The sequence below is a fragment of the Lithobates pipiens genome, unplaced genomic scaffold, assembly GCF_037356315.1.
Source record: "Lithobates pipiens isolate NorthernLeopardFrog02 unplaced genomic scaffold, aLitPip1_a1.2 Scaffold_16, whole genome shotgun sequence".
Taxonomy (NCBI): domain Eukaryota; kingdom Metazoa; phylum Chordata; class Amphibia; order Anura; family Ranidae; genus Lithobates; species Lithobates pipiens.
The window spans coordinates 446,155,756-446,181,982 of NW_027507748.1; the positions used below are offsets into that span (position 1 = coordinate 446,155,756).

General features: G+C 42.2%; 1 protein-coding gene across 1 annotated transcript in view; it reads left to right on the forward strand.

The window, feature by feature from the left end:
* Positions 1-26,227, forward strand: part of TMEM131 (transmembrane protein 131) — a gene marked incomplete in the record, with an annotated part of 262,694 nt that overhangs the window by 204,490 nt on the left and 31,977 nt on the right. Inside the window, 8 exon segments of the mRNA XM_077482768.1 lie at positions 23-132; positions 555-621; positions 3,999-4,150; positions 6,536-6,678; positions 8,095-8,281; positions 14,063-14,248; positions 17,134-17,292; positions 18,200-18,792. Of these exon segments, the coding sequence (XP_077338894.1) occupies positions 23-132; positions 555-621; positions 3,999-4,150; positions 6,536-6,678; positions 8,095-8,281; positions 14,063-14,248; positions 17,134-17,292; positions 18,200-18,792 (1,597 nt within the window).

Consider the following 26,227-nt stretch of genomic DNA (forward strand, 5'->3'; position numbering starts at 1 on the left):
AATAAATATGGTTTTGCAACAGGAAGAAGAATTTGCATTAGAAAACCCTGCAGATGTCCCTGTGTATGTCCAAATTCTTCCTCTGGCTTTCTATTCCAACAGTTCTTTGGTGCTGGACAGATTGATAGGAAGGTAAGTTTGTACATGTAGCCTTCCCTTATTTTGGGTGGACTGACTCACAACACTTTTTTTTTTTTCCTTTTTTTTTTTTTCAAATCATCTTCATGGTTCAGTGTTGGAGTGAGCAAAGACCCATTTCACCTCACTTTATACTATAGTAAATAGGCCCTATGAAACCAAATGCATGTAACTTTTTATAATAGGTTCTATGATGCACATCTAACCTTCACAGGCCTTTATACATTTTTAGTAGTGTTTTTTTTTTTTTTTTAATACATTACATGGCCCTGTTCATGTAAAAATGGCATTATCATTGTGAAAATACTGTGGTTGAAAACATGAGGAAAGTGTAACGTGGGGAAAGTTTCTAAATGATTGAAAACTTTATGTAAATTGTCTGTAGCTACTTCCTCAATCCTTTTTTTGTCTTTCAGGTTCAATATTAGCAAGTCAATAAATATAGACTTAAAGACACTTGAATTTAAAGTGTTCCGAAATAACGTAAGTTTGCAGTGATATGCTGCTAGGAGTGTGAATGTATTCTGCTTAGGTAATTCTGGTTAAGTAATGTAAAAAATATTTCATGTATTTCTACACCTATGAGTGTTGTAACCAGAATTGCTGCACATCATGCTTGTACATCATTTGTGTGATTTGATTCTTAGTTATTGTAATCCTTATTTTTTTTTTTTTTTTTTAAACGGCAACCGTCATTACCTGCTCTTTGCAGGTTCCCCACCAGTGTTTCTGGCTCCTCCCCGCCGCCCAGTTCCCCCATGCCAAACCACTTGCTATGGGGCACTCGTGCAGGCTTGATCCAGAGCCACACTGTGTCTATCCATAAACACACATAGTGCGGCTTGGCCCTGTCCTCATTCTCTCCTCACAGGCTCCCGCAGCTGTCCCCATGTTTAGTGAGCAGAGAGAGAGCGTAAAGAGCCACAGCTCTTGGGCACAGTGCTGGATTGAGATCTGACTCAGGTAAGTATTTGGGGGGGGACTGGGGAGGTGTACACAGAAGTTTTTTACCGTAATGCAGGGAGTGCATTAAGGTAAAAAAACTGTCCTTAGAACCACTTAAAGAAGAGCTTAGCATTGTAGTGTTAGTATTTTTTGTGAAGAGTGCCAGGACAGAAATATGTAAGCTGCCACTTCCAGAGCTGACATCTTCATCCTTCACAATCTTGAGTCGCTGGCATGGATAAGCACGCAGAACAGAGGTTGTGACTTGAGTTGTTGCAAGTTTGTGATTCAGATAGTGAGGCAAGAATGAGAATCACAGCTCCAGAGTTTACATCTTCAAAAACTATTTGGCTTGCATATTTCTGTCCTGATCGGTTTCCTTGTTTCAATCCTTTTATCATTTTATACAATGTTGCATCCTTAAAATTAACCCTACTCAGTTTTAAAGCATGATTGTTCACAGGGCTCAAATACCCTGTACTGGTATCACGTAGAATAGTCAGACCACAACTTAAACACAAATCCACAGTCTGGGTCTCCCAAATGTCTGATATGCCTTACCCAAACACTGCTCAAAACACTTTTTTGCATTTTGAGCAACGCAGTTAATTGGCGTAATCTTTGCAGCAATGTTTCCAACTGCTGTAGAGCTGGGCCACTGCTTTGCATGAGCTGTGGTCCACCTCCCCTATGTATTGCCAGCACAGAGTTGTTTAACCTTTGCTGCAGCGCTTAGCCTATATTATGTATATAATCTGGCTGTAGTAATAAGTAACGAGTTCAAATGGGCTTTAAACTTTTGAAAGTAAACCTCTTGTCTAAAAGCACAAGAAGCCTGCTAATATCTTTTAATTCCCATAAAAGCCTATATTGTGCTAGTTGCTGATTTTTTTTAAAATCCTACTGGGTCCTGGGTTCCTCTAATAACTGCACACGGCCAGCTGCCATTTCACTGTCTGTGGATGATGCTTCTCCTTGTACAGGGGGAATTAGTGGAACTCAGAATAAAAGTGAAACTAAATCAAAGAAAAAGTACAGAATGGCATTTCTGACTAGTAAAAGTGAAATTGAGTATGGATTACTTAAAGCTATATTTGTTCTATGGGACTATGTGAGCTCACTGCTTATACCCAGTTGGTTTGTAGTTTGGTTTGTTAAAATATTGTAACATTCATTATAACCACTGTAAAACCTGCTTAAAATGGAACTATAGTCAAAACTTTTTTTGTCATTTTGGATAGAGCAAGGGAGGGTTATAGAGGGGTGCAGAGATTTTCCTTCACTTCCTGTCCCATAGCCAAACAGCAAGTGAGAGGAAATCCCTGCAAATTGAGGGAATTCCTTGGGGGGTCCCCACATTACCGGAATTAGAGTCCCCATTGGAAGATTTCCTCCATTACTTTTCTGGGAATAACCAAAAATGTGGGATTTTCTTTTACTTTCAGTGTTAATTGTAAACAGGAGAAATAAAGGGGAAAAGTCTTACTAACGGGGGCACACATGGCAATAAAAGCTGACAATCATTCTAATCCTTCTCCACTCTATCCGACATGTAAAAAAAAGTTTTGTCTATAGTTATACTTTAATTCGGCTGTGTATGGATCTCTTAAACCAAATTATACTGTACAATTCTGCAAATTTTTGGCATGATAGTCAAATTATGGGGCCTATTCAACAATATATATATATATATATATATATATATATATATATATATATATATATATATATATATATATATATATATATATATATATATATATATATATATATATATTTATTTATTAATATTGCAAATAGGATTTTTTTTTTTTTGTGGCACTCATATTTACTGTATTTTGAAAAAAACAAAACAAAAAACGCAAAATCTATTTAAATATACCAATTTTAAAACCTTTTTCTTAAAGTTGACCTTTATTCATTTTTTTTTTCACCTTTCCATCTTTTAAATCTTTTGCCCTTTGTTGTTTTAACTTTGGATAGTAAAACATTTTTTTTTCTGCCAGTAAATAAAACAGCCCACTTCCTGTTTCTTGTCTGGTCATTAGCCTAGGCTTATGACATCATGCACAGCTCACTCTCTCTCGTGAAAGTTTGCCAGGAAGGGAGGCAAAGTCATAAGAGGGCCAAAGAGCTTGCAGAGCTGGAGGTGTATCTGTGTAAATCCAGGAAGTGAACAGGCAGCAGCTTCAGCTGCCCACAGTTAAAATGGCTGCAGCAAGACAGTGAAGCTAGATTTCTGCAGCATATTTGGCAAGTACAGAATCACAGAATATATAAAATATAAAATAATATATAACGTGGTTGGAGGGAAGCTTCAGAATGGCAAAAATGTTCTTATTACAAATTATGTGAGCAGACTGCAGTTCCTTTTTAAACCCAAGAACGGAAATGTATTTTTTTGCAGCTTACCAGTCCTTGGATATGGTGGCTGCATTTATTTCCTTGTTGTTTCGGGGGTTTTTTTTCCCAGTTTTATTTCACCTGCCAGTCTTAAGCTGGTTTTACACTGATCAAAATGTAGCTGGTTCTGCAGTGTGTGGTCATCCTCACTCAAAAGAAGTTGATCATTTGACCTTTGTTGAAGGGATGTGCTGGGAAACTTTGTTGATCAGTGACTGCAGCTGCTAATCGGCGTTTTCCTCCATCCATTTTGTGTATACATGGAGGAAAAAACGAAACACTATTTTTTACTAAAAACTATGGCCAGCTCTAGAATGACCATACTTCATTATCCTTCTGTATCAGGACCACATAACCACCTTCACATTATTCATGGTACAGTTCTGTAGTAGTATTTAGAGCTAAATCTAATGATGTAACTAATAGTCAGCACAAGCAGAGAGCACAAAGTTTTCGGTTTTGGCTTAAATAAAGTGATACTTTGAAAGTGACATGCTTGTGTTATTGTGCAGGTGCAGCCTGTGCAGAGCAGCCAAACTTTTGTGGAGGGACAATCCCGCCAGTCAGTTCTTAACCTCATTTTAAAGCCCGGGGAGAAAAAAAGTGTTCAAGTCAAATTCACTCCAGTGATCAACAAAACTGTATCCTCCTTGCTTATAGTAAGGTAAGTGTACACAATGCTTTTGGCAGAAAGGAGCACAAGTACAATTGACTTCAAAATGGCAATGGCAGTCACATGTGTAACTGTGGCTGACATTCAGGCTTATTGAGTAAGACCTAGTGCAGTTAACCATTGCTACCAGTCGCAGTTCATTTAACATTCAGATGATTATTATAATATAAAATCTAGTCGATTCTTGTGCTTTGTGCTTCAGCTTTGCTTATCCTATTAAATAAGCCCAGCGTTAATGTTTTTATTGTATTGTCTGCTTTACCTGTGTGTTAAAGTGGAAGTCCAGTCCAATACCTAAACCTTCTCCCACCCCAATTCTAAGCCTATTCTAACTACCCTGTCAGGTTGGCTGTGTGGGGCCCAGTGATTTTTTTTTTTTTTTTACAGCAGCCCAGCTTCATGTACTGGGTCCCAGCTACTATACGCTTGCTGCTTGGTAAGGGCAGATGATAGAGGAGCACTATTTGGTAATGGGGGGGAGGCTGTGATGAGGGGAGACTGGTGATGGTTCCCTAATGAGGGGCACACTGATGAGGGGGACACTGGTGACGGTGCTCTGATGAATGGGTGGCACTGATGATGGGGACTCTGTGGTTGACTCTAATGGGGGACTCTGATGGAGGAGGGTGGGCTCTGGTGAGGGAACTCTGATGGGAACTATGATGTAAAGAGAGGCTCGGGTGGGGACTATGATATAAAGGAAGGCTCTGATGGGGGACTATGATGTAAACTGAGGCTATTCAGTAATGGCATCTATAAACTGCTCATACAGTCCTCTTATCATGCCACAAACAGGGAAAGGAAGTGATGTCACAGGATATGGTGCAAAACAGCATAATAAAAACTGATGTGCAAGAAACCTCACTGAAATGAGTATGGAAACTCGTGTCTCTGCAAGTGAAATCTGTGCATTTTTCCCATCAGTTTTTCTACATGTATGGTGTGAACATGGCCTAAAGCAATGTTTCTCAGCTCCAATCCTCAAGTACCCCAACAGGTCATGTTTTTCAGGCTTTCTATTATTTCACCTAAAGGAAAGATGTCTCTACTTGCAAATTCTGAAGGCGTTCTTGTCCAGTCATATGCTTCAATTATTCAGTGTGGAGAAGGGACAGCCAACAACAGATCCTCCATAGTAAGCCTATGGGTGACATCACCACATAGGCACCCTAGCCGTTGTTGATCATCTCTCCTCTTAAGACCTCTTTCACACTGAGGCAGTTTTCAGGTGTTTTAGCGCTAGAAATGGCACCTGAAAACTGCCTTCCGTTCTCTGCAATGGGTGCTTTCATACTCGGGCGGTGCACTTGCGGGACGTTTGGAAAAGTACTACAAGCAGCATCTTTGGGGCGGGTTGGGAGAGCTGTACACAGTGCTCCCAAAAAATCCTCCCCATTGCAATGAATGGACAGCGCTTCTGAAGAGTCTGAAACCACTGGAGTTTTTAATCCCTTCTTTGGGGTTAAAAGCAACCCACTAGCAGCCGAAAATCTGCGCAAAGCAAACAGCGGTAAAGCCCCGCTAAAACGAACGGCGCTTTACCGGGAACGCAGCCCCGATGTGAAAGGGGTCTTAGTGAATCCAGTCACTGGAGAGATCCTGTGACTGGATGGGAGCACCCTCAGAATAGGCAAGTATGGACATCTTTCCTTTACAGGGTAGTTGGAATAGAATGGGGGTAGGTGCATGTTTACATATACTTAGGATCTGGTTGAACTCTACTTGACTTGCCTTCCACCTTTTATATGCTGCTGTTACCATTAAATCCTGCCTACACTGCTTCAAACCAAATGAATTAAAGGAGTTTAATGGTCAAAGCATACACTTTCATTTTATGTCGTCAGCTTTGTAATAGCAATACAAAAACATTTATTTTTGACAATCCAATATAAGCTCATTTGAAAACAATCTTCCTTCAGGTTTGTAAGGGCTGCCTGCCTGCTGACCATCTTTTAAAAGGCCAGTCACTATTCAGAAGGAGAATTATAGCAGCAGTGACCGGTCGTTGGTACTGGACATTCCTGCCCAGAAGCAAAGTACAGGGAATGCTTCATGATGGATTACTGAACCAATCTGGAAGAAATACACAAAGCACACCAGGTTTAAAGAGAGAATGCACTCATTGACAATATTTCTGCAGCCCAGATTTCAGTTTTAATTGAAAAGTAGACATATGATCTGTGCATTTCAGTATCTAGTTTTCAAATAAACTACTTTTGGTTTAGAAATTAGACATCTCTGCATGCAGAAATATACCTCATACATATGTATATTTCACCTTAGTATATATTTGATTTCTTACCTAAAGTTTTGTCTGCTTTAATCTTCACATATCTAGTATTGAGTTTATGATCTGCTTTTATTTTTCTTTTACAGAAATAACTTGACCGTAATTGATGTAATCACAGTGAAAGGACAAGGAGCAAATGAAAATATTAAAATTGGTGGAAAACCCCCAGGTCCTGGGAGCCCCTTGAGGTTTAAGATTACAGAAGGCTTCTTGAAAGACTGCTCTGACAGTAAGCTTGACTAATTTGTTGCCTTTAGGTTTTATTAACCACTTGCCGACCGCTGCACGCCGATATACGTTGGCACAGTGGCAGCGGTGGGCAAATGGGCGTACTTATATTTCCCTTTTAAGAGCCGTAGATAGCAGACACGCGGCGCGTACAGCATGACCGTGCCCGCGGGACCGTCGTACTATGTCCGCCACTCTCTTGGTGATTGTGTCACAGAGCCTCAAAACAGGGAAGTGCCAAGGCATTTCCCCATTCTGGCTTGTCATGACTGAGATCACTGCTCTGTCATCAAGAGCAGTGATCGCTGTCATGTGAGTTGAAGCCCACGCTCCCCACCAGTTAGAATCACTCCCTAAGACACACTTAACCCTTTCATCACCCCATAGTGGTTAACCCCTTCACTGCCAGTGTCATTTACACAGTAATCAGTGCATTTTTATAGCACTGATCACTGTATAAATGACTGGTCCCAAAATAGTGTCGAGTGTCCGATATGTCTGCCATGTCGCAGTCCCAATAAAAATCGCAGATCGCCACCATTACTAATAAAAAAAAAAATGGCATAAAACTATGCCCTATTTTGTAGATGCTGTAACTTTTGGGCTAACCAATCAATATACGCTTATTGCGATTTTTTTTTTTTTTTTTTTTTTTTTTTTTTTTTTACAAAAATATGTAAAAATACATATCGTCCTAAACTGAGGAATTTTATATATATATATATATATATAATTTTTTTTTTTTTGGGGGGGGGGGGGGGATATTTATTATAGCAAAAAGTAATAAAAAGTGGGTGTTTTTTTTTCAAAATGTACACTCTTTATGTTTATAGCGCAAAAAAAATAAAAACCGCAGAGGTGATCAAATACCACCAAAAAAAGCTCTATTTGTGGGGGAAAAAATACGGCAATGGGTGCAACATCACATGACTGCGCAATTGTCAGTTAAAGCCACACAGTGCCGAATCACAAAAAGTGCTCTGGTCAGGAAGGGAGTAAAATCTTCCGGTGCTGAAGCGGTTAAGGTTCTAACCCACGATTTGACGGTGCATGGCCCCGTCCATCGTCCCTTTGATTCAGTGAAGTTGACCTGTCCCCTTGGCAGAAAAACCCCCTCAAAATTTTTCGACCTCCATGTTTGACAGTGTCGATGGTGCACTTGGGGTCATAGGTACCAGTCGTCCTCCTTTAAACACGGAGAGACTTTTAAGAGGTGGCTGATAATAATTAAAAACATGCCAATGCACTCAACCCCCTGATTTTGCTGCACCTACAATGCTCATGTCAAAGGGGCCTTATGGTGCATTTGTGGTCTATTTTCATAATCTAGAACTAGAACTGCAATGCATATTTTTTCCTGGCTATACAATGATCTGTAAAAAACAGGGTATTGACTTCTCACTTTTCTTTTCTCCAGAAATAAAACCCAAGGAACCAAATTTCACTATGAGAAAAACATTCAAGGTTGAAAACACAGGGCAGCTTCAGGTCATAATCAAAAGCATGGAAATCAGTGGATATGCATGCGAAGGCTATGGATTCAAGATTGTAAATTGTCAAGAGTTTGCACTAGGCCCCAATGCCTCTAAAGAAATTGTCATATTGTAAGTGTGATGAATGGTGCACTTTCAAATAAATGTATTCAGCACCCTAGGCTTGCATATGTGAAGGGATAAAGGTTGGCAAAGACACTAGAGGTCTTTTGCAGATGCAGGCACAATTTGACCCCGTGTGACAGCCAGCACTTTCCTAGATGTGAACAGTCAAATCTGCCACCATTATACAGTATTTATATCTTAGCATTTTATTTATAGTCTGGGTTTTTTGTTTCTAACTAGGGAATAAGCCTAATATGCAATTTCTTGTTTGTTTCCCTTTGTGAAGCAACATTAGCATCTACACTTAGGCCTAATACCGATGCAGCTCCCAGCAGGGGTCCTGTGCATCCTCGTTCACCGTTACAGGTCTGATTTCCGTCCAACTTTTTTTCCTAATTCGGACCTGAAAGGGACCAAGACACACAGGACACCTGTGCAAATTTGCACCCGAGCTGCAGCAGAGATATGTAAACCGGCTTCATAGAGAGCTGGTCAAAGTCTACTGCTATTGTGAATTGCAATGGTGTGAACCCAGCCTGAAGGTCTTTATATAGTACATCTGGAAAGTATTCACAATGCTTCACTTTTTTCCATATTGTAATGTTACAGCCTTATTCCAAAAATGGATTTAATTATTTTCCTCAAAATTCTACAAACTATACCCCATAATGACAACGTGAAGGAAGTTTGTTTAAAATCTTAGTAAATTTATAAAAAATAAAAAACGGAAAAAAACACATGTACATACAGTGGATATAAAAATTTCACACACCTCCTGTTAAAATGTCAGGTTTCTGTGATGTAAAAAAGACACAGCCCTGGTTCACATTGATGCGATTTGGCATGACAAATCGGTGGAAATGGCAGCATCCGAATTACACCCAAAAGTAGTTTCTGTACTACTTTTGGCGATTTGGGGGTGTGATTTCCAGTGACATCTGTATAGAAACCCGCACAGATGCTTCTGAAATCGCCGCCCCCCCCCCCCCCCCCCGCCGAAGTCGGGAATTAAATTGTTCAGCCGAACTCGCACAATTTCATTCCCACAGTCAGTGTGAACCTAGGCACAGAAAAATTAATAATGTGGTTGCATAAGTGTGCACATCCTCTTAGACGGCTTGCACACCGAGCTGTGGGGGGCATCGGCGGCAAAGCGGCGCTGTTCGGCCGCTAGCAGGGTGGTTTTAAAAGAGCGGTGGAGGAGCAGTGAGTTCACCGCTCCAAGGAAGCTGCTGGCAGGACTTTTTGTGATGCCCTGCCAGAGCACCGCTCCAGTGTAAAAGCCCTCGGCTTTCAGGCGCTATACAGGCACTGTTTTTAGCGCTGTAGCGCCTAAAAAAAAATGCTGGCAATGTGAAAGGGGCTTTATAATTGGGGATGTAGCTGTGTTCAGAATTAATCGCATTCAAACTCATTTTCTGTAGGAGTCGGTACACACCTGTCATCATTTAAAGTGCCTCTGATTAACCTCAAATAAAGTTCAGGTGTTCTAGTAGGTCTTATATGACATTTTTATTTAGTCGCATCCTACAGCAAAAGCCATGGTCCACAGAGAGCTTCCAAAGCATCAGAGGGATCTCATTGTTGAAATGTATCAGTCAGGAGAAGGGTACAAAAGAATTTCCAAGGCATTAGCTATTCCATGGAATACAGTGAAGACAGTCATCAAGTGAAGAAATTATTGCACAACAGTGACATTACCAAGAACTGGAGGTCTTTCCAAAATTGACGAAAAGACAAGAAGAAAACTGATGAACGGGGGAATTGTTCCCTCCCGCTGCCTGTAAGAAAGGTCATGCAGAAAAACAGACACTGAGTGCTCTTACAGTGAAGGGAATCACTGCCTGAAAAAAAAATATCTGAATGATGCCTGCAGCTGCAGACATCATTCAAATATCACCACTGAAAGCAGAGGACGTTATTTGGCGGCCAGCGGTGGGCAAGAGGTTAAAGGAGCTGCAGGAATATCTGGTAAGTACAGGTTGTGTGGTACATGTGACAACAATCTCCCATATCCTTCGTATGTCTGGGCTATGGGCTAGAGTGGCAAGATGGTAGCCTTTTTTTACAAAGAAAAACATCCAAGCTTGGCTAAATTTTGCAAAAATACATCTGAAGTCTCCCAAAAGCATGTGGGGAAATGTCTTGTGGTCTAATGAAACCAAGATTGAACTTTTTGACCATAATTCAAAAAGATATGTTTGGTGGAAAAACACTGCACATTACCAAAACAACACCAGTGAAGCATGATGGTGGCAGCATCATGCTTTGGGGTGGTTTTTCTTCAGTTGTAACAGGGGTCTTTCAAGGTAGAGGGAATTATGAACAGTTTAAAATACCAGTCAATATTGGCACAAAACCCTCCAGGCTTCTGCTAGAAATCGGAACATGAAGAGGAACTCCATTTTTCAGCATGACAGCGAATCAACAAAGGAATGGCTTCATCCGAATAAGATTAAAGTTTTGGAATGGCCCAGCCGGAGCCCAGACCTGAATCTGACTGAAAACCTGTGGGGTGATCTGATGAGAGCTGTGCACAGGAGATGCCCTCGTAATTTGACAGATTTGGAGTGTTTTCTCTTTCGTTCATTGACAGACACAGCACTTTACTCTTGACCTTAGGGTTATATCGTCACCTTTAGGAGAGGACTAGGCAGAACACAGAAAAACAAGCACAGTACCACCCAGGGGGCGGTCCTACTGGCTATAACCCTCAATCTGCTCCCACCAGCTCAATTTATTTCCGCCTAGTCTAGAAGGACCTGGCTCCCTGTGGGGACCAGTGGTTTTTGAAATTTTTTTTTTGCTGTTTTTTGTGTTTTTTCTTCTGTGATCTACAATCAACAGCCGTGCTGGGTGACAGGCTGGATAAAATAGATCCCAGTAGTCTCCCCAGCCTGGCCATCGAGTGCGTGCAGACTTTATCTCCGCGCTGGGTCGGCCACAACAGGCCCTATTCTGGTCTGGGGCGGCCGGTGAGCTATATGTTCCGAGGCACACATATATGACCATGCTACTGCTGTCCGGGTCACGGTGTTGCCATGGCCGTCAGCCACTCCGTACTATGTGGGAGATGGGTCTGTTAGTGGAGTGTGTCCAGCGGTCCCTGCCGGAGGGGTAAGTATGGTTCCACCTGTTTAGGCAGAATGGAGCAGCAGGGCACACACTGGGGGGTCGATTAGGGGGTCTCTTTCCCTCCTCCCCATCCAAAGGAGGCACTGCATGGCTGGGCGTAGGGAATGCGGAGCACTTATCTGGCCTGGCGGTGGGTTGTGCTGCCTTTTTTTGTTTTTTTTTACCTTTGTTTTGTTCGCCTAGTTTTTCCCTTAATTTTTTACCTTTTGTTTGCCACCATACAAGGGGGAATGGTCACCGCGGAAAACTGCGGCCATTTTCCTGTGGCTGCAGCCATTTTTTTGGCTCACGGCAGACATTTTCCAGGCTTTTTCGGGGACTTTGGTCTGAGGCGGCCGGCGCCCATTTTATTGTAGCCACAGGGGACGGTTTCTGTAGTTCTCTAGTGCTGGGTGGCTGTTTAAGCCAGCAACAGCGCAAAACTGGCACAGAACACCTCGTGATTTGGACGCCGGCAGAGGGGAGAACAGACAGCAGCACAGCAGAACAGCACAACACCTTGATCAGGGTGGTGAGTCCTATGGGGAGCCCCTCAGTCTGTGGCATCTAGAAGGGTAGGCATTTTTCTTGTCTCTTGCCTTAGGTCCCGGGTGACAGGCGAGAGTGTGTCAGACATGGCGTCGGATGCTGGCGCTTCTTGCCCAGACACCCCTGTGATGGCAACTGGTTCTCCTGCACCCGCGGTGCCCATGAACGCTCTGTCGATGGTCCAGGCTCTGCGGGGTATATCTGTCTGCTATGGCTCCTTACCGGATGTCGGACTCTGTCGCGGTGGTGGGTCTGAAGAAGAGCCTGGCGGTCTCATTGGCCACCATTTTCCAGTGGATCAGACAGATTGTGGTTCAGGCTTATGCCATAAGGGGGCAGGCGCCTCCCTTTCCCGTCAAGGCACATTCTACCAATTGCAAATGGTACTTCCTGGGCTTTCCGGCATCAAGTGTCCATTTCACAGGTGTGTAAGGCAGCTACCTGGTCGTCTGTACAGTTTCACCAAATTTTACAAGGTCGATGTGGGGGCATCATAGGATGCATGCTTTGGCCGCAAGGTTTTGCAGGCGGCTGTCTGAGGTTTCGGTTCCTCTGATGGGGAGTTTTTTCCGTTGTGGGTGGAGTTTTTCTGTGTTCCCACCCCTGGGCGGTACTGTGCGTGTTTTTTTTTTTTATGTTCTGCCTAGTCCTCTCCTATAGGTGGCGATATAACCCTAAGGTCAAGAGTAAGGTGCTGTGTCCGTCAATGAACTTCAGAGAAAGGGATTTTACGGTAAGTACAAAAATCCAATTTTTGCAAAGAAGAGTGGGAAAATATTGCCAAGTCAAGATGCCATGCTGATAGACTCATACCCAAAAATACTTTGTTGAAGCACCTTTGGCACCAATTACAGCCTCAAGTCTTTTTGAGTATGATGCTACAAGCTTAGCACAACTATTTTTGGGTAGTTTCTCCTATTCTTTGCAGGACCCCTTGAGCTTCATCAGGTTAAATGGAGAGTGTCTGTGCACAGCCATTTTCAGATCTCTCCAGAGATGTTCAATCGGTTCAAGTCTGGGCTCTGGCTGGGCCACTCAAGGACATTCACAGAGTTGTCCCGTGTCCACCCCTTTGTTATCTTGGCTTCATGGCTCAATCCTGAATAGTCTCCAAGTTCTTGCTGCTGAAAAACATCCCAACAGCATAATGCTGCCACCACCATGCTTCGCTACAGGGAATGGTATTGGCCAGATGGTGAGTGCCACCTGGTTTCTTCCATACATGACGCTTGACATTCAGGCCAAAGAGTTATCTTTGTTCCATCAGACCAGAGAATTTTTTTTCTCATGGTCTGAGAGTCCTTAAGGTACCCTTTGGCAACCTCCAGGCAGGTTTTCTTGTGCCTTTTTACTGAGCGGCTTCTGGCCACTCTACCACAAAGGCCTGATTGGTGGAGTACAGCAGAGATGGTTGTTCTTCTGGAAGGTTCTCATCTCCACAGGGAAACGCTGGAGCTCTGTCAGAGTGACTGTTGGGTTCTTGGTCACCTCCATGACTAAGGCCCTTCTCCCCTGATGGCTGTTTGGCCAGGTGGCCCACTCTAGGAAGAGTCCTGATGGTTCATCTCAAGGAGGATCAGTGGAAACGGAACGCACCTGAGCTCAATTGTCAGTATCATTGAAAAGGCTGTGAATACTTATGTAGATTTTATTTAATTTTTTTATAAATTTGCATACAATTCAAACAAACTTCTTTCACATTGTCTTTATGGGGTATTGTTTGTCGAATCTTGAGGAAAGTAGTGAACTGAATCCCTTTTGGAATAAGGCTGTAACATGACAAAATGTGGAAAAAGTTCATCCTTAATACTTTCTGGAAGCACTGTAGATAAGCACTGCAGTTATTTATGAAAGTTGATCTTAATGGACTTTACCAACAATAACAGCTTTTTACCTGATTACTTTGTAGTTTTACAGTAGGCCAGATGTTGGGCATTTTCAAATTTCAGAAGTTGTACTGCTTATGGACATATCAGTGGATATGCTGTACTGTAGGGAAAGTAAACTGATCTGTAAACCCCCAAAAAGTAAAGTGGCAGTTCTGATGGACGTAGGGATCCTATGGCAGGCAGCTCTCCTTTTAAAGTTTCTGACTTGCATCCTCTGTGTCCTCTCATTTTACAGGTTTACACCAGATTTCGCCTCCTCAAGAATCATTCGTGAACTGAAGATTGTTACTACAGGAGGATCTGAATTTGTATTTATATTAAATGCATCCCTTCCATATCACATGCTAGCAACCTGTGCAGAAGCACTTCCACGGCCTAATTGGGAATTGGCTCTTTATGTTGTCATCTCAGGAATCATGAGGTACTTTGTATTCCTCTGTTCTATTCTAAGATAGTGCTTACTGTATTTTTATAGGCTGTTTAACCATTTTTATTCTAAAAAAAAAAACCTGCTGTATACAAATTTCTTGAACTGTTGCTAAAGCCCAGGACCCTTCATTCCCTATATCTGATCTCTACACAGAACATGGAAATATAAATATAAACTGCTAAATAACTTTTCTCAGCAGTATATAGCAGTATTGTGATTTCTATCAGTGGTTAAAGCTTGTAAGAGGAGTTTTTTTCATTCAACTCTGACTGTCCTATGAGGCTGCAGGACCCCTGACCCTCTGTCTGGACAGTGCTGATTGGCCCTGTTAAAATAAATATGTTTTGGGCTATGAAGGTTTATTAGTTGCTGCCCACCCCAGCTAAACCCACAGGTGTGGGATTAGAGGAAAGTTTTAGAAGAATAAGGGGGTGAAGTGGCGGTGATAGTAATATAATGTGAAAAATAATTAAATCATGTGATCTCACTTTAAATGGGGGGAACACACTAAGACCCCTTTCACACAGACGGCGGTTTTCAGGCTTTTTAGAACTAGAAATAGCGCCTGTAAAGCGCCTCCCATTTATTTCAGTGTTACGGTGTGCTTGCGGGGCATTTTGGGAGCGCTATATTTGGCTCTCCCAAAATGCACTGGCCATTGAAATGAATGGGCAGCGCCTAAAAAGTGCTTCGGAAAAACTGCAACGCGGGCACTTTTAACCCTTTCTTAAACAGCACCAAAGCGCCGCTGAAACAATCGGTGCTTAACGCTAATGGTCGGTGCTTTCGGTGTGAAAGCAGCCAAATGTGTGACATGTGCAGGTGCAACTCTGCGGTCTATTGGCCTCAGTTACTAACTGTAAACAAAGTGCTCAAGTGCAAAGCAATAAAAAGCTAATTAATGTCCATTCACTAAAACAGTGTAAAATATAGAAACAAATGAATGCATCAGCAAAACGTTTCAGTTCGTAATTCCACATAGGTGATCATCTTCAAAAAAAGTGTCTGGTGCTTGAATGAATACTGTGATATATATAAAACTCTAGGAATCTTCAGACGTACTCCCCCCCTGAGGTCCGCACTCACCGAAAATATGTACCCCTGCATGGGGTGAAAAGCCTCCTGATGGATTCAGCTCTCTGTCCTGGTTTCCCTCCTCTTCGTCTGTTTTTTTTTTTTTCCTGCAGTTCGCCACAGGATGAAAAACCCCCACAATCTACAACATCTTGTAAAACCGTCTTGATGGCATCACTCCCTCAGATGACTTGCTGAGAGGATTACTCTAAGACCCCTTTCACACTGAGGCATTTTTCAGGCACTATAGCGCCTGAAAAAAGTCTCAGCTGCAAACCCAGTGTGAAAGCACGAGTGCTTTCACACTGGGGTGCTGCGCTGGCTGGACATCACAAAAAGTCCTGCCAGCAGCTTCTTTGCAGCGGTGGAGGAGCGGTGAATACACCGCTCCTCCCTATTGAAAACAATGGGGCAGCGCTGCTATGTGGCCGGCAAAGTGCCGCTGCAGCGCCGTTTTGCGGGCAGATTTAACTCCTTTTTGGCCTCTAGTCAGGGGTTAAAACCGCCCTGCTAGCGGCCGAATAGCGCCGCTAAAAATAGCGCTGCTTTACCGCTGAAAAGGGTCGCAGGGTCACGTTAGCTGAGTGAGGGAGAGAAACCGAGGTAGAAGAGAAACATTGGAATACTAATCAGTACCAGTGTGCAAACGTGTCTTTGCTTTGGAAAAATAAATCACTGATAATCTTGGGTGTCCTACACATGGAAATGTTGCTACATTATGCAAAACTATTTTAGTTTTTAAAATTTTAGAATGGGTTGCCTCAAGATTGTGTGGAATTTTAAAGCGTGCCTTGTCTGAAAGGTTGAGAAACACTATTAAATCATCAAATGTTTTCTTTTATAGAACTTCGTACAATTTGAGTACATAGATTAAACTTGTAACTAGTATTAGTATATTGGCTGCAGTGAATATGGCTTTCACTAATGTCAGCTCTAAGAGTGGAAAAGTATGGGAAGCTGTGGATGTGAGCCATGTGACTGTCAGTGTTTTGTAAGTTGGGAAAAATATGAGCTCCAGTAAGCTAAACATGTACCTGGAAATAATTATGACTTTGTCTAGCCTGTGTATTAGCTGCACGTTTTCATTTTTTTTTTTTTTCAGTAAAAACAAGGCCAAATTTTAAATTATCTGATCCAGGCTGATGTAGTAAACGCATACCACAAACTTTATCTGGCATGCACATAGGGTTGTTTTTAAATGGTGAATGTAACCTTGTCCAACATATGCCATAGGTCAGTCTGCCTGGTGCATGTGTGTTAAATTTGGTGAATGTCAAAACACATACAAGAGGGCGCAAATGCCTAGTGCATTGCCTCCAAAACCATTATTGACAGCAAAAACAATTTGCAAAGGCAGATAAAAACAAGCCAAACAGACTCCAATAGGTGGATTGGGATACCTTGTCCAATGCCATACAGTAAAAAAAGTACGCATTTTGGGGGATACTCAGAACTAACCTGACTATATAAAGAGCCACGGTATAAATGTTTGGGCATCCTGGACACACACCCCTTTAATGTTCATCGCACCACCCCTCTCCAAAAACCCAGGATGTAAAATAGACCTCCTTCAAAAATGCACATACACAAGAATACAAAAACAAAAATCAGGACAACAAAAAACCAAATGAATCTTTAATATGGATCTATCGGCACGTACTCTCTGGGGAGGACATACCACAAAAGCCCATATGTTTGTGTAATAAGTAAAATGATCCAGCTAAATCAATAATGTTGATCATTTGAATGTCCACGTCCTACTTTTTTTATTCTTATATTTTCCATTCTTGTGTCTCCCCCAGCTTGCTTTTTCTACTGGTAATAGGAACAGCTTACTTAGAAGCTCAAGGGATATGGGAGCCATTCAGAAGGCGGCTCTCTTTTGAAGCTTCAAATCCTCCTTTTCATTTGGGCCGGCCCTTTGACCTCAGGAGGATAGTTGGCATTTCGTCTGAAAGCAAGTAAGTCAATTTTAATCTCCAATGTAATATTTCCTTAGTGCAAATGTTCAACCTGATGCAGGTCAGCAACAAAGAATAGAGAAGAGAATTGTATATGCACCTTTCAAAATATCCAGCTTACTAGATAAACTATGTATTCAGACTGCAAAAAATGTGAGATGTAAACCTCAGTTGTGACATGTACTTGTCCACTCACTGTGAATGCAGTAGCAGGTCTTTAATAATATTTAACTTGCAAATACTAGTTTTTATTTTTTTAAGCATCATTTATAGGTGGGCATATTTTATTGGCTACATATTTGCAATTGAAATAGAAGTAGAACTATATGCTCTATTTTTTTTTTTTTTTTTATCTACTTAAGACAATCCTTATGACTTTTTTGTGAAATTAACAAATAACAGACTTTACTTCAAGACATTATGGCATTTTTTTTAACTCCCTGTGTAGTATCAACCTTTTGTATTAGCTGAATAACCTGGTGCTACAGTGTGACACAATGAAATATGGTCATGTGGTGCGATCCTATAGGAACATTCACCTCCAACTTATATAATCAGCACTGCCCCATCCTTATCACTCCCAGCAAAGACTGGTCCTGTCTAGCGATTTCCTGGGAATTTTAGGCACACATGGCTATAAATGCTTGGAGTTCTAAATTTGTTACTCGTCTCTTGCGCTTCCTGATGGCTGGTCCTCCACCCCCTTTGTCTGAAACAGAGGCAGCGCTGATGGAAAGTATAGGATGGGAATTGTATTTATCAAGCAAGGAAAATATGCATCTTATGTAATTAAAGTGCCAAATGCTGTGTTGATACATGCATTATATGAAAAGAAGACATTAGTTTTACTTTGAAGTGTATTCTTTGCAACATCTTTTTTTTCTTTGTTTTTTTTCCCCTTTTATAGCTTTAACACAGTAGGACCAGATTCAAATCCTACTTCTAACAGGGGGTTGTATAGTGGGAGTGCTACTACAAGACCTACCACGGTTAATCACAAACAAAGCAATGCAACAATTTTGCAAAGGAGTGCTCATGATGTGGAAACATCGAGGACAAAAAACAGCTCCAATGTAGCAAACAGAATGCCTGGACAAGTTCCTGCTTCATTGCCACCTAGCAGAACTTCCTCCGTGACCATTGACTCCAGTACTGTTGCTCATAGTTCATCTTTAACCAAACGTTCTCGAGGAACAAAATTAAATCCGAGTCTTGTACAACCACAAGGACCTGTCCTACAGGAGCAGCCAACACAACTACCAGTAGTGCCTCATACACAGACAGAGCAGCCAGCAGAAGTGTCCCGAGCAGGGACCTCTAACCCCTCTTCTCACCCTGAATACTTTGGAACTGGCAGCAGTAATGCTCGGCACAGTTCAGATGACTCAGATATAACCAGTCTTATGGAAGTAATGGATAAGGACTTTGACAATGCCGAACCAGCTTCCTCTGAAGTGTTTACAGAACAACCACCATCTCCAGCAACAAAAAATGCAAAAGGTAATGGAGCTATTTTCTGGTATATGAGCATGCATGTTTGAATATTTTGCTAGAGATTGATAAATGGGGCCACATGCTTTCTAAGTAAGCCTTTATACATATCTTATCTGAAATGGAACCTAGACTACTCTGAGAGCAGTGTTAAGCTGGTCATACCCTAGAAGATGTTTATATGCATATTCATGCGAACATTCAAAAGTAAATTCTTAGTACGTTTCATGACTTGACAAATCTCATTCACAATTGTTTGCTTTTAGCATTGGATTTTAGAAAAATGTACTTTCTGAAATAAAAACCACATTCACTATTAGAGCTTCGTTAACTGGAGAAAAAAATTCCATCCTCCTTCAAACTCTCTAATCCCTGCAGTTTAAATAATTAACCCCACTAAGAAAATGGAAGAATTTTTTTATTTTTTTTAAAACAAAGCCTATTTTAATCAAAAAATTATACTAGTGTATGGCCAGCTCTAGTCTGTTTGGGTTGATGTGAAGAAATCTCCTTTCATTTTATGTGGGTTGCCTGTCTCCTGGCCATCTCTGCTTTGCAAGTTTCTCCTCTGTTTCCTTTCAATTCCCAAGGACTACATATTCCATGGCACCTTGCTACCTATAAGCAGTAATTCCTGTGCTGGCTCCACCTCTTAATGCCTTCTTTCAGCACCTGATTTTTCTTTTAGAAGGCAGATTTTTGAATTCTGTGCTGCAGCCATGCTTATCCTACAGACTAGAAATAACTGGAAATGTGAACATGAGTTAAATTATTTTACATTTTGACCCCCCCCCCCCCCCCATCAGTAAATCGCAGTTTTTTTAATGGAGAGAAATCTCAACATATAGCAATAGTTCCACCTTTCTGGCCCCCACTCACCCCCTGCCCAAAACCTCTTGGGATGCCTTTGTCATGGATCTCTGGAAGCTTTGGAGCTGTGTATAATTAATTTTACATGCTGAATTAGGAAGATGGTTGCTAGGACCCGGAAGAGACAGCCAGCCTCTTGATTACATCACAAAGAAGATGGCGACACTGGATCCAGCAGTGCAGCAACTTTCAGCAGATGGCAGCGGGAGAACGTTAGATTTGCTGGGTGGGTGAATTTGGTATTTTAGCTGACCCCAGCAGACCAAGTAGGAAGGGATTAATATTAAAATTAACCTGAGGAGCAAAGTTCCTCTTTAACTATTTTGCAGCCAGGGCAATTTTTTTAATTTTTCACACGTTAAAAACATGCATTTTGTGCTAGAAAATTACTTTGAACCCTAATTATTATATAATTTCTGAAAGCAGAGGCCCTGTAGAACAAAAAATGGTGCCCATTGCAATTTATCTCACACAATATTTCTGCAGCTATGTGATGCATTTTTTCAAGACAAAATACACTAAAATTAATTTCAGTATCTCACAAAATTGAGTACATCCCTCGCGTTTTTGTAAATATTTTATTCTATCTTTTTATATGACAACACGGAAGAAATTACACCTTGCTACGATGTAAAGTAGTGAGTGTACAGCTCAAATAACAGTGTAAATTTTCTGCCCCCTCCAAATAACTCAAAACACAGCCATTAATGTCTAAACTGCTGGCAAGAAAAGTGAGTATGCCCCTAAGTGAAAATGTCCAAATTGGGCTCAAACTGACAATATTTTGTGTGTCCACCATTATTTTCCAGCACTGCCTTAACCCTCTTGAGCATGGAGTTCACCAGAGCTTCACAGGTTGCCATTGGAGTCCTCTTCTCCTCCATGATGACATCACACAGCTGGTGGATGTTGGAGACCTTGCGCTCCTCCACCTTTTGTTTGAGGATGCCCCACAGATGCTCAATAGGGTTTAGGTCTGGAGACATCCTTGGCTAGTCCATCACCTTGACCCTTAGCTTCTTTAGCAAGGCAGTGGTCATCTTCCAGGTGTGTTTTGGGGTCGTTATGTTGGAATACTGCCCTGCGGCCCAGTCTGTGGAGGGAGGGGATCATGCTCTTTTTCAGTAGGTCACAGTAAATGTTGGCATTCGTGCTTCCCTCAGTGACCTGTAGCTCCCCAGTGCCGGCAGCACTCATGGAGCTCCAGACCATGGTGCTCCCACCACAATGCTTGACTGTAGGCAAGACACACTTGTCTTTGTACTCATCACCTGGTTGCTGCCCCACACGCTTGACACCATCTGAACCAAGTGGGGTTCCAGTAATCCATGTCCTTAGTCTGTTTCTCTTCAGCAAACTGTTTGCGGGCTTTCTTGTGCATCATCTTTAGAAGAGGCTTCCTTATGTGATGACAGCCATGCAGACCAATTTGATGCATTGTGCAGTGTAATGTCTGAGCACTGACAGGCGAGCCCCCCACCCCTTCAACCTCTGCAGCAATTATACATCTATTTCCCAATGACAACCTCTAGATGTGAGGCTGAGCACGTGCACTCAACTTCTTTGCTCGACTATGGCGAAGGCCTGTACTGAGTGGAACCTGTCCTATAAAACCACTGTATAGTCTTGGCCACCATGCCGCAGCTCTGTTTCAGGGTCTTGGCAATCTTCCTTATAGCCTAGGCCATCTTCATGTAGCGCAACAATTCTTTTTTTCAGATCCTCAGAGTTCTTTGCCATGAGGTGCCATGTTGAATGTCCATTGACCAGTATGGGAGAGCGATAACACCAAATTTAACATACCTGCTCCCCATTCACAATTGAGACCTTGTAATACTAACAAGTCACATGACACTGGGGGGAGGGTGGCTAATTGGGCCCAATTAGGAAATTTCCTCTTAGGAGTGTACTCGCTTTTGTTGTCAGTGGTTTAGACATTAATGGCTGTGTTGAGTTATTTTGAGGGGACAGCAAATTTACACTGTTATATAAGCTGTACACTCACTACTTTACATTGTAGCAAAGTAATTTCTTCAGTGTTGTCAGTAAATATCGCCTATTTACTTTAGCTGCGCCAGTGATGTCACCAATGCATACGCACTGCGCTCTTAATGGACAGCGTACCGACCAGAGACAGCCGTGCTTCGGACGTGACTCCCGTGTGCCTACGCGGGAGTGACACTATTGCGACTCGGCTAACCAAACAGCAGCTGCCCGTGAACCTGGAAGGAGGACTGGGTGAAGATGGAAGCCCTGTCATCAGTGACGGCGTGCCACTGGAAGGCTTCCTTTTTTTAGGGAAGACTTTCATAATGTGCTCGTATGTGATGCATGCTAGCACAGTATGACATTCTTTTGCAGAGAGAAGTTTTTTTTGTGTGTTTTTTTTTTTTTTTTTTTGTGGTTTACTACTTCTTTAACCACTTACAGACCAGACCATTTTGCGGGTCAAAGACCAGACCACTTTTTGCGATTCGGCACTGCGTCGCTTTAACTGACAATTGCGCAGTCGTGCAACGTGGCTCCCAAACAAAATTGATGTCCTTTTTTTTCCCACCAACAGCTTTCTTTTGGTGGTATTTGATCACCCCTGCGGTTTTTATTTTTTGCGCTATAAACAAAAATAGAGCGTCAATTTTGAAAAAAACGCATTATTTTTTACTTTTTGTTATAATAAATATCCCCAAAAAATATATAAAAAAACATTTTTTTCCCTCAGTTTAGGCCGATACGTATTCTTCTACATATTTTTGGTAAAAAAAAATCGCAATACGCGATTATTGATTGGTTTGTGCAAAAGTTATAGCGTTTACAAAATAGGGATAGTTTTATAGCATTTTTATTAATTTTTTATTATTTTTTTTTTTTTTTACTAGTAATGGTGGCGATCAGCGATTTTTATTGTGACTGCGACATTGTGGGGGACCCATCGAACATTTTTGACACATTTTTGGGACCATTGTCATTTATACAGTAATCACTGCTATATAAATGCAGTGATTCCTGTTTAAATGACACTGGCAGTGAAGGGGTTAACCAGTGGGTGGCAGTGTAGGGGTTAAGTGTTCCTAGGGGTGTGTTACTAACTGTGGGGGGTTGGGCTTTCATTTAGTGAACACTGATCTCTGCTCCAATCACATGGAGCAGAGATCAGCGTCACTAGTTGCTAGGCAGAATGGAGAAATGCTGTTTACACGGCATTTCCTCCATTCACCCGTCCCGTGAGACAATCGCGGGGATGCCCGCGGCGATAGAGTCCGCGGGTCCCCTGACTGGACTCACGGGGGGCCCGACCAGCTGGCAGGGCGGCATTGAAGATTGGACGTACATGTATGCCAATATGCCTGCCCGTGCCGTTCTGTCGACTACATCGTCATGCGCTGGTCGGGAACCGGTTAAAGCCTTTACAGGTTATCCGTTTACAGTTGACCATTAATTATTTAGAATTGCACTCCAATGACCTTTTGGAATACCTCATATGTGTGGTGCAATCCACACAAGCACTTTTATTTAAGTCTATTTGGAGGAGGCAGGAGTGCTTTTTTTTTTTTTTTTTTATTCTATCTATACTTTTCCTTTGTCATTTAAAGAGGAAGTAAACCCTGATGGGTTTACTTCCTCTTTGATTCCCTGCAAAGGTAAAGCATAATGGACTACTATGCATCGCATAGTAGTCCATTATGTGTCACTTACCTGACACAGGAACCAGCAAAGTCACGGCTGTCCCCTGTAGTTCCGAGCGTCCATCTTCTTGGTGGGTCTCGCCGCTCCGGCGCTGTGATTCGCCAGAGCATCGATGACGTCACTCCCGCACATGCGCATGGGAGCCGACACTCGCGGCATATCGCCGCGATCTGCGGCTTACCCAGTGCGCCTGCACGCCGCTGTCACGGCACATGCGCCGTAGACAGCGGTGGCTTCAGGTAAATATCTCCTAAACCGTATAGGTTTAGGAGATATTTCTTGGACCTACAGGTAAGCCTTAATCTAGGCTTACCTGTAGGTCAAAGTGGTTTGTAAGGGTTTACAACCACTTTAAGAAGCCCTCTTTGTGATAGCATGGGCAGGTGAAAGGTTATGAAGACCAGTGTCTCCCCTGCCCTCCACTGCAGCTAATCAAGCTCCATAACCAGGGAATTACAACTCTGCAACTGGTAGTGATGGAATTCCCCCAGTATTTCCTTTTGTATCACTTGACCCTCCCTTTTAGCTCGAATGAGCAAGGCCCTCTGATTCTTCCTGTATTGATTTGTATTGTCTGCACTCATGTTTGTAAAGTGACACACAAACGGCGCTATATAAATCCTGTATAATAATAAAAATCCTTGTCGCTTCAGGATTCTTTAGTCACTGCCCTGATAGATCCAGGGGAGATTGAGGAACATTTATTCCCTGTTCTCCTCTAATTGTAAACATCACGACCCCTGGTTCCCCATAGGAATGACACAGAGCCCAGGAACCATTGCAGGTGGGTTAGCTGGCCCTTCTCACTACCATAAGTGATCGCTAACTAAAAAAAGTAACACCAAGCCCTGGGCTTTAGCTATGTCCATGGGTTTCTTTTAACCACAGGCCGACTGGAGCATGCCGATATACGTCGGCAGAATGGCACAGACAGGAAAATGGGCGTACAGGTAAGTCCCTTTAAATTTGCCGCCATGCCATCGCGTGCGCACCAGTCTGGACCTCCGTGAGATTGATAAACCCGCAATCGTCTCACGGGGTGGAAGAACGGGGGAATGCTAATGTAATCGAGCATCTCCCCATTCTGCCTAGTGACCGTGTCAATGATCTCTGCTCTCTGTGATCGGAGCAGAGATCAGTGACGTGTCATACGTGGCCTCCCCCCGTTAGAAACACTCCCAAGAGCTCACTTAACCCCTACACTGCCACCTAGTGGTTAACCCCTTCAGTGTCATTTACACAGGAATCAGTGCATTTGTATAGCACTGTATAAATGGCAATGGTCCCAAAAATGTCCAATGTGTACGCCATAATGTAGCAGTCACGATAAAAATCGTTGATCGCTGCCATTACTACTAAAAAAAAAAATTCATAAAAATGCCATAAAACTATCCACTATTTTGTAAACACTATAACTTTTGCGCAAACCAATCAATCGCTTATTGCTATTTTTTTTTTTTACCAAAAATATGTAAAAATATGTATCGGCCTAAACTGAGGAAAAGTTTTTTATATATATTTTTGGGGGGATATTTATTATAGCAAAAAGTGTCCCCTGTGTATCTCTGCATGTGCATATCGGTGCATGCTGCCTCTTCAAATGGAGCTATAGGCCAACCATAGGAGGATAGGCACCACCATAGGACCCTGATAGTGGAAGAACAAAGCAGCATCTTATGTGAGGGACATTCACTGCTGAAATTTGAAAAAAGGGTGTTTAATAACATATTTCAATACTTGTGAGATGTTGCGAAATAAGCCAGCAATAATTGTTCGGAGGACATGTATCCATCCGTTAGTAAACACCACAAATAAAAATGTTGTGACGCAGCATATTTCTCTAGCACAGAAATCCACAGTAAACTGTGACCTAGACTCTGGTCATCTGGTCATTTTGATTTTGAAAGTAAACAGACAGAAGTACAGAAAAATACTTGCTGACCCTGTCAGTTATTCAGCTTGAATCCATGTGGCCAAACCGCTTAACAGATGGCTGCTTGTTTTAATGTAATACTGTATGCTAATTTGTCAACAAATTGACTCGCATACGGGCATCAGAGGAGTATACCTGTTAGTCCTGTTTCACATGGGCTTTAGCTTGTATGAGAGTGGTGTGATATAGCTTTTAAGGTATCATGCAGCTTCAGTTTGTAAATGTTGAATACAGATCCTAATGGGACCGCTGATTGTCATTTTTAAAGAAGCTGCTGGCAGGCTTCAGCACTTCTTGAAGCTTGTTGAAAGTCTTATGAAGCCTGCTAACAGAAAATTGGCACTCCCACTTAGCCCTTGTACACACGGTCGGAGAATCCGTCGGAATGTGTCCTATCGGACCGTGTTGTCGGATAATCCGACTGTGTGTGGTATGCATTGGACTGATTCCGTCGGACCCAATTTTCCAACATGTTGGAAATATTTCCCGACCAACTGGTTCGATCGGACATACTCCGGTCATGTGTAAAGAATTTTGATCGGACCAAGTGCCACGCATGCTCAGATCAAATTCCTACATCAAAGCTATTGGCTACTAGCCTGAACGTAGTCCCATCGTAACGAAATTACGTCATCACGTTCTGAATGATCGGATTTTTCGACAACTTAGTCCGACCGTGTGTATGCAACAGTTTCGGACAAAATCCGACGGATTTGGTTGTCGAAATCTCCGACCGTGTGTACAGGGGCTTAGATTTGTTTAACATTTCCAAATAGGAGTTGAGGGGTGCTTTAAAGGCTTTAAAAAAGCTGCCCAAAGCTTGCTGAAAGTTTAAAAAAAAAAACACCCTTGTTCACACTGCTCTCATACTACCTTCCATACAAAATTTAATTCAGACATTTCTATAATGCACTTTTCACTGCCTTGATTTGATTGTACATCCTGTGTGGTATGATA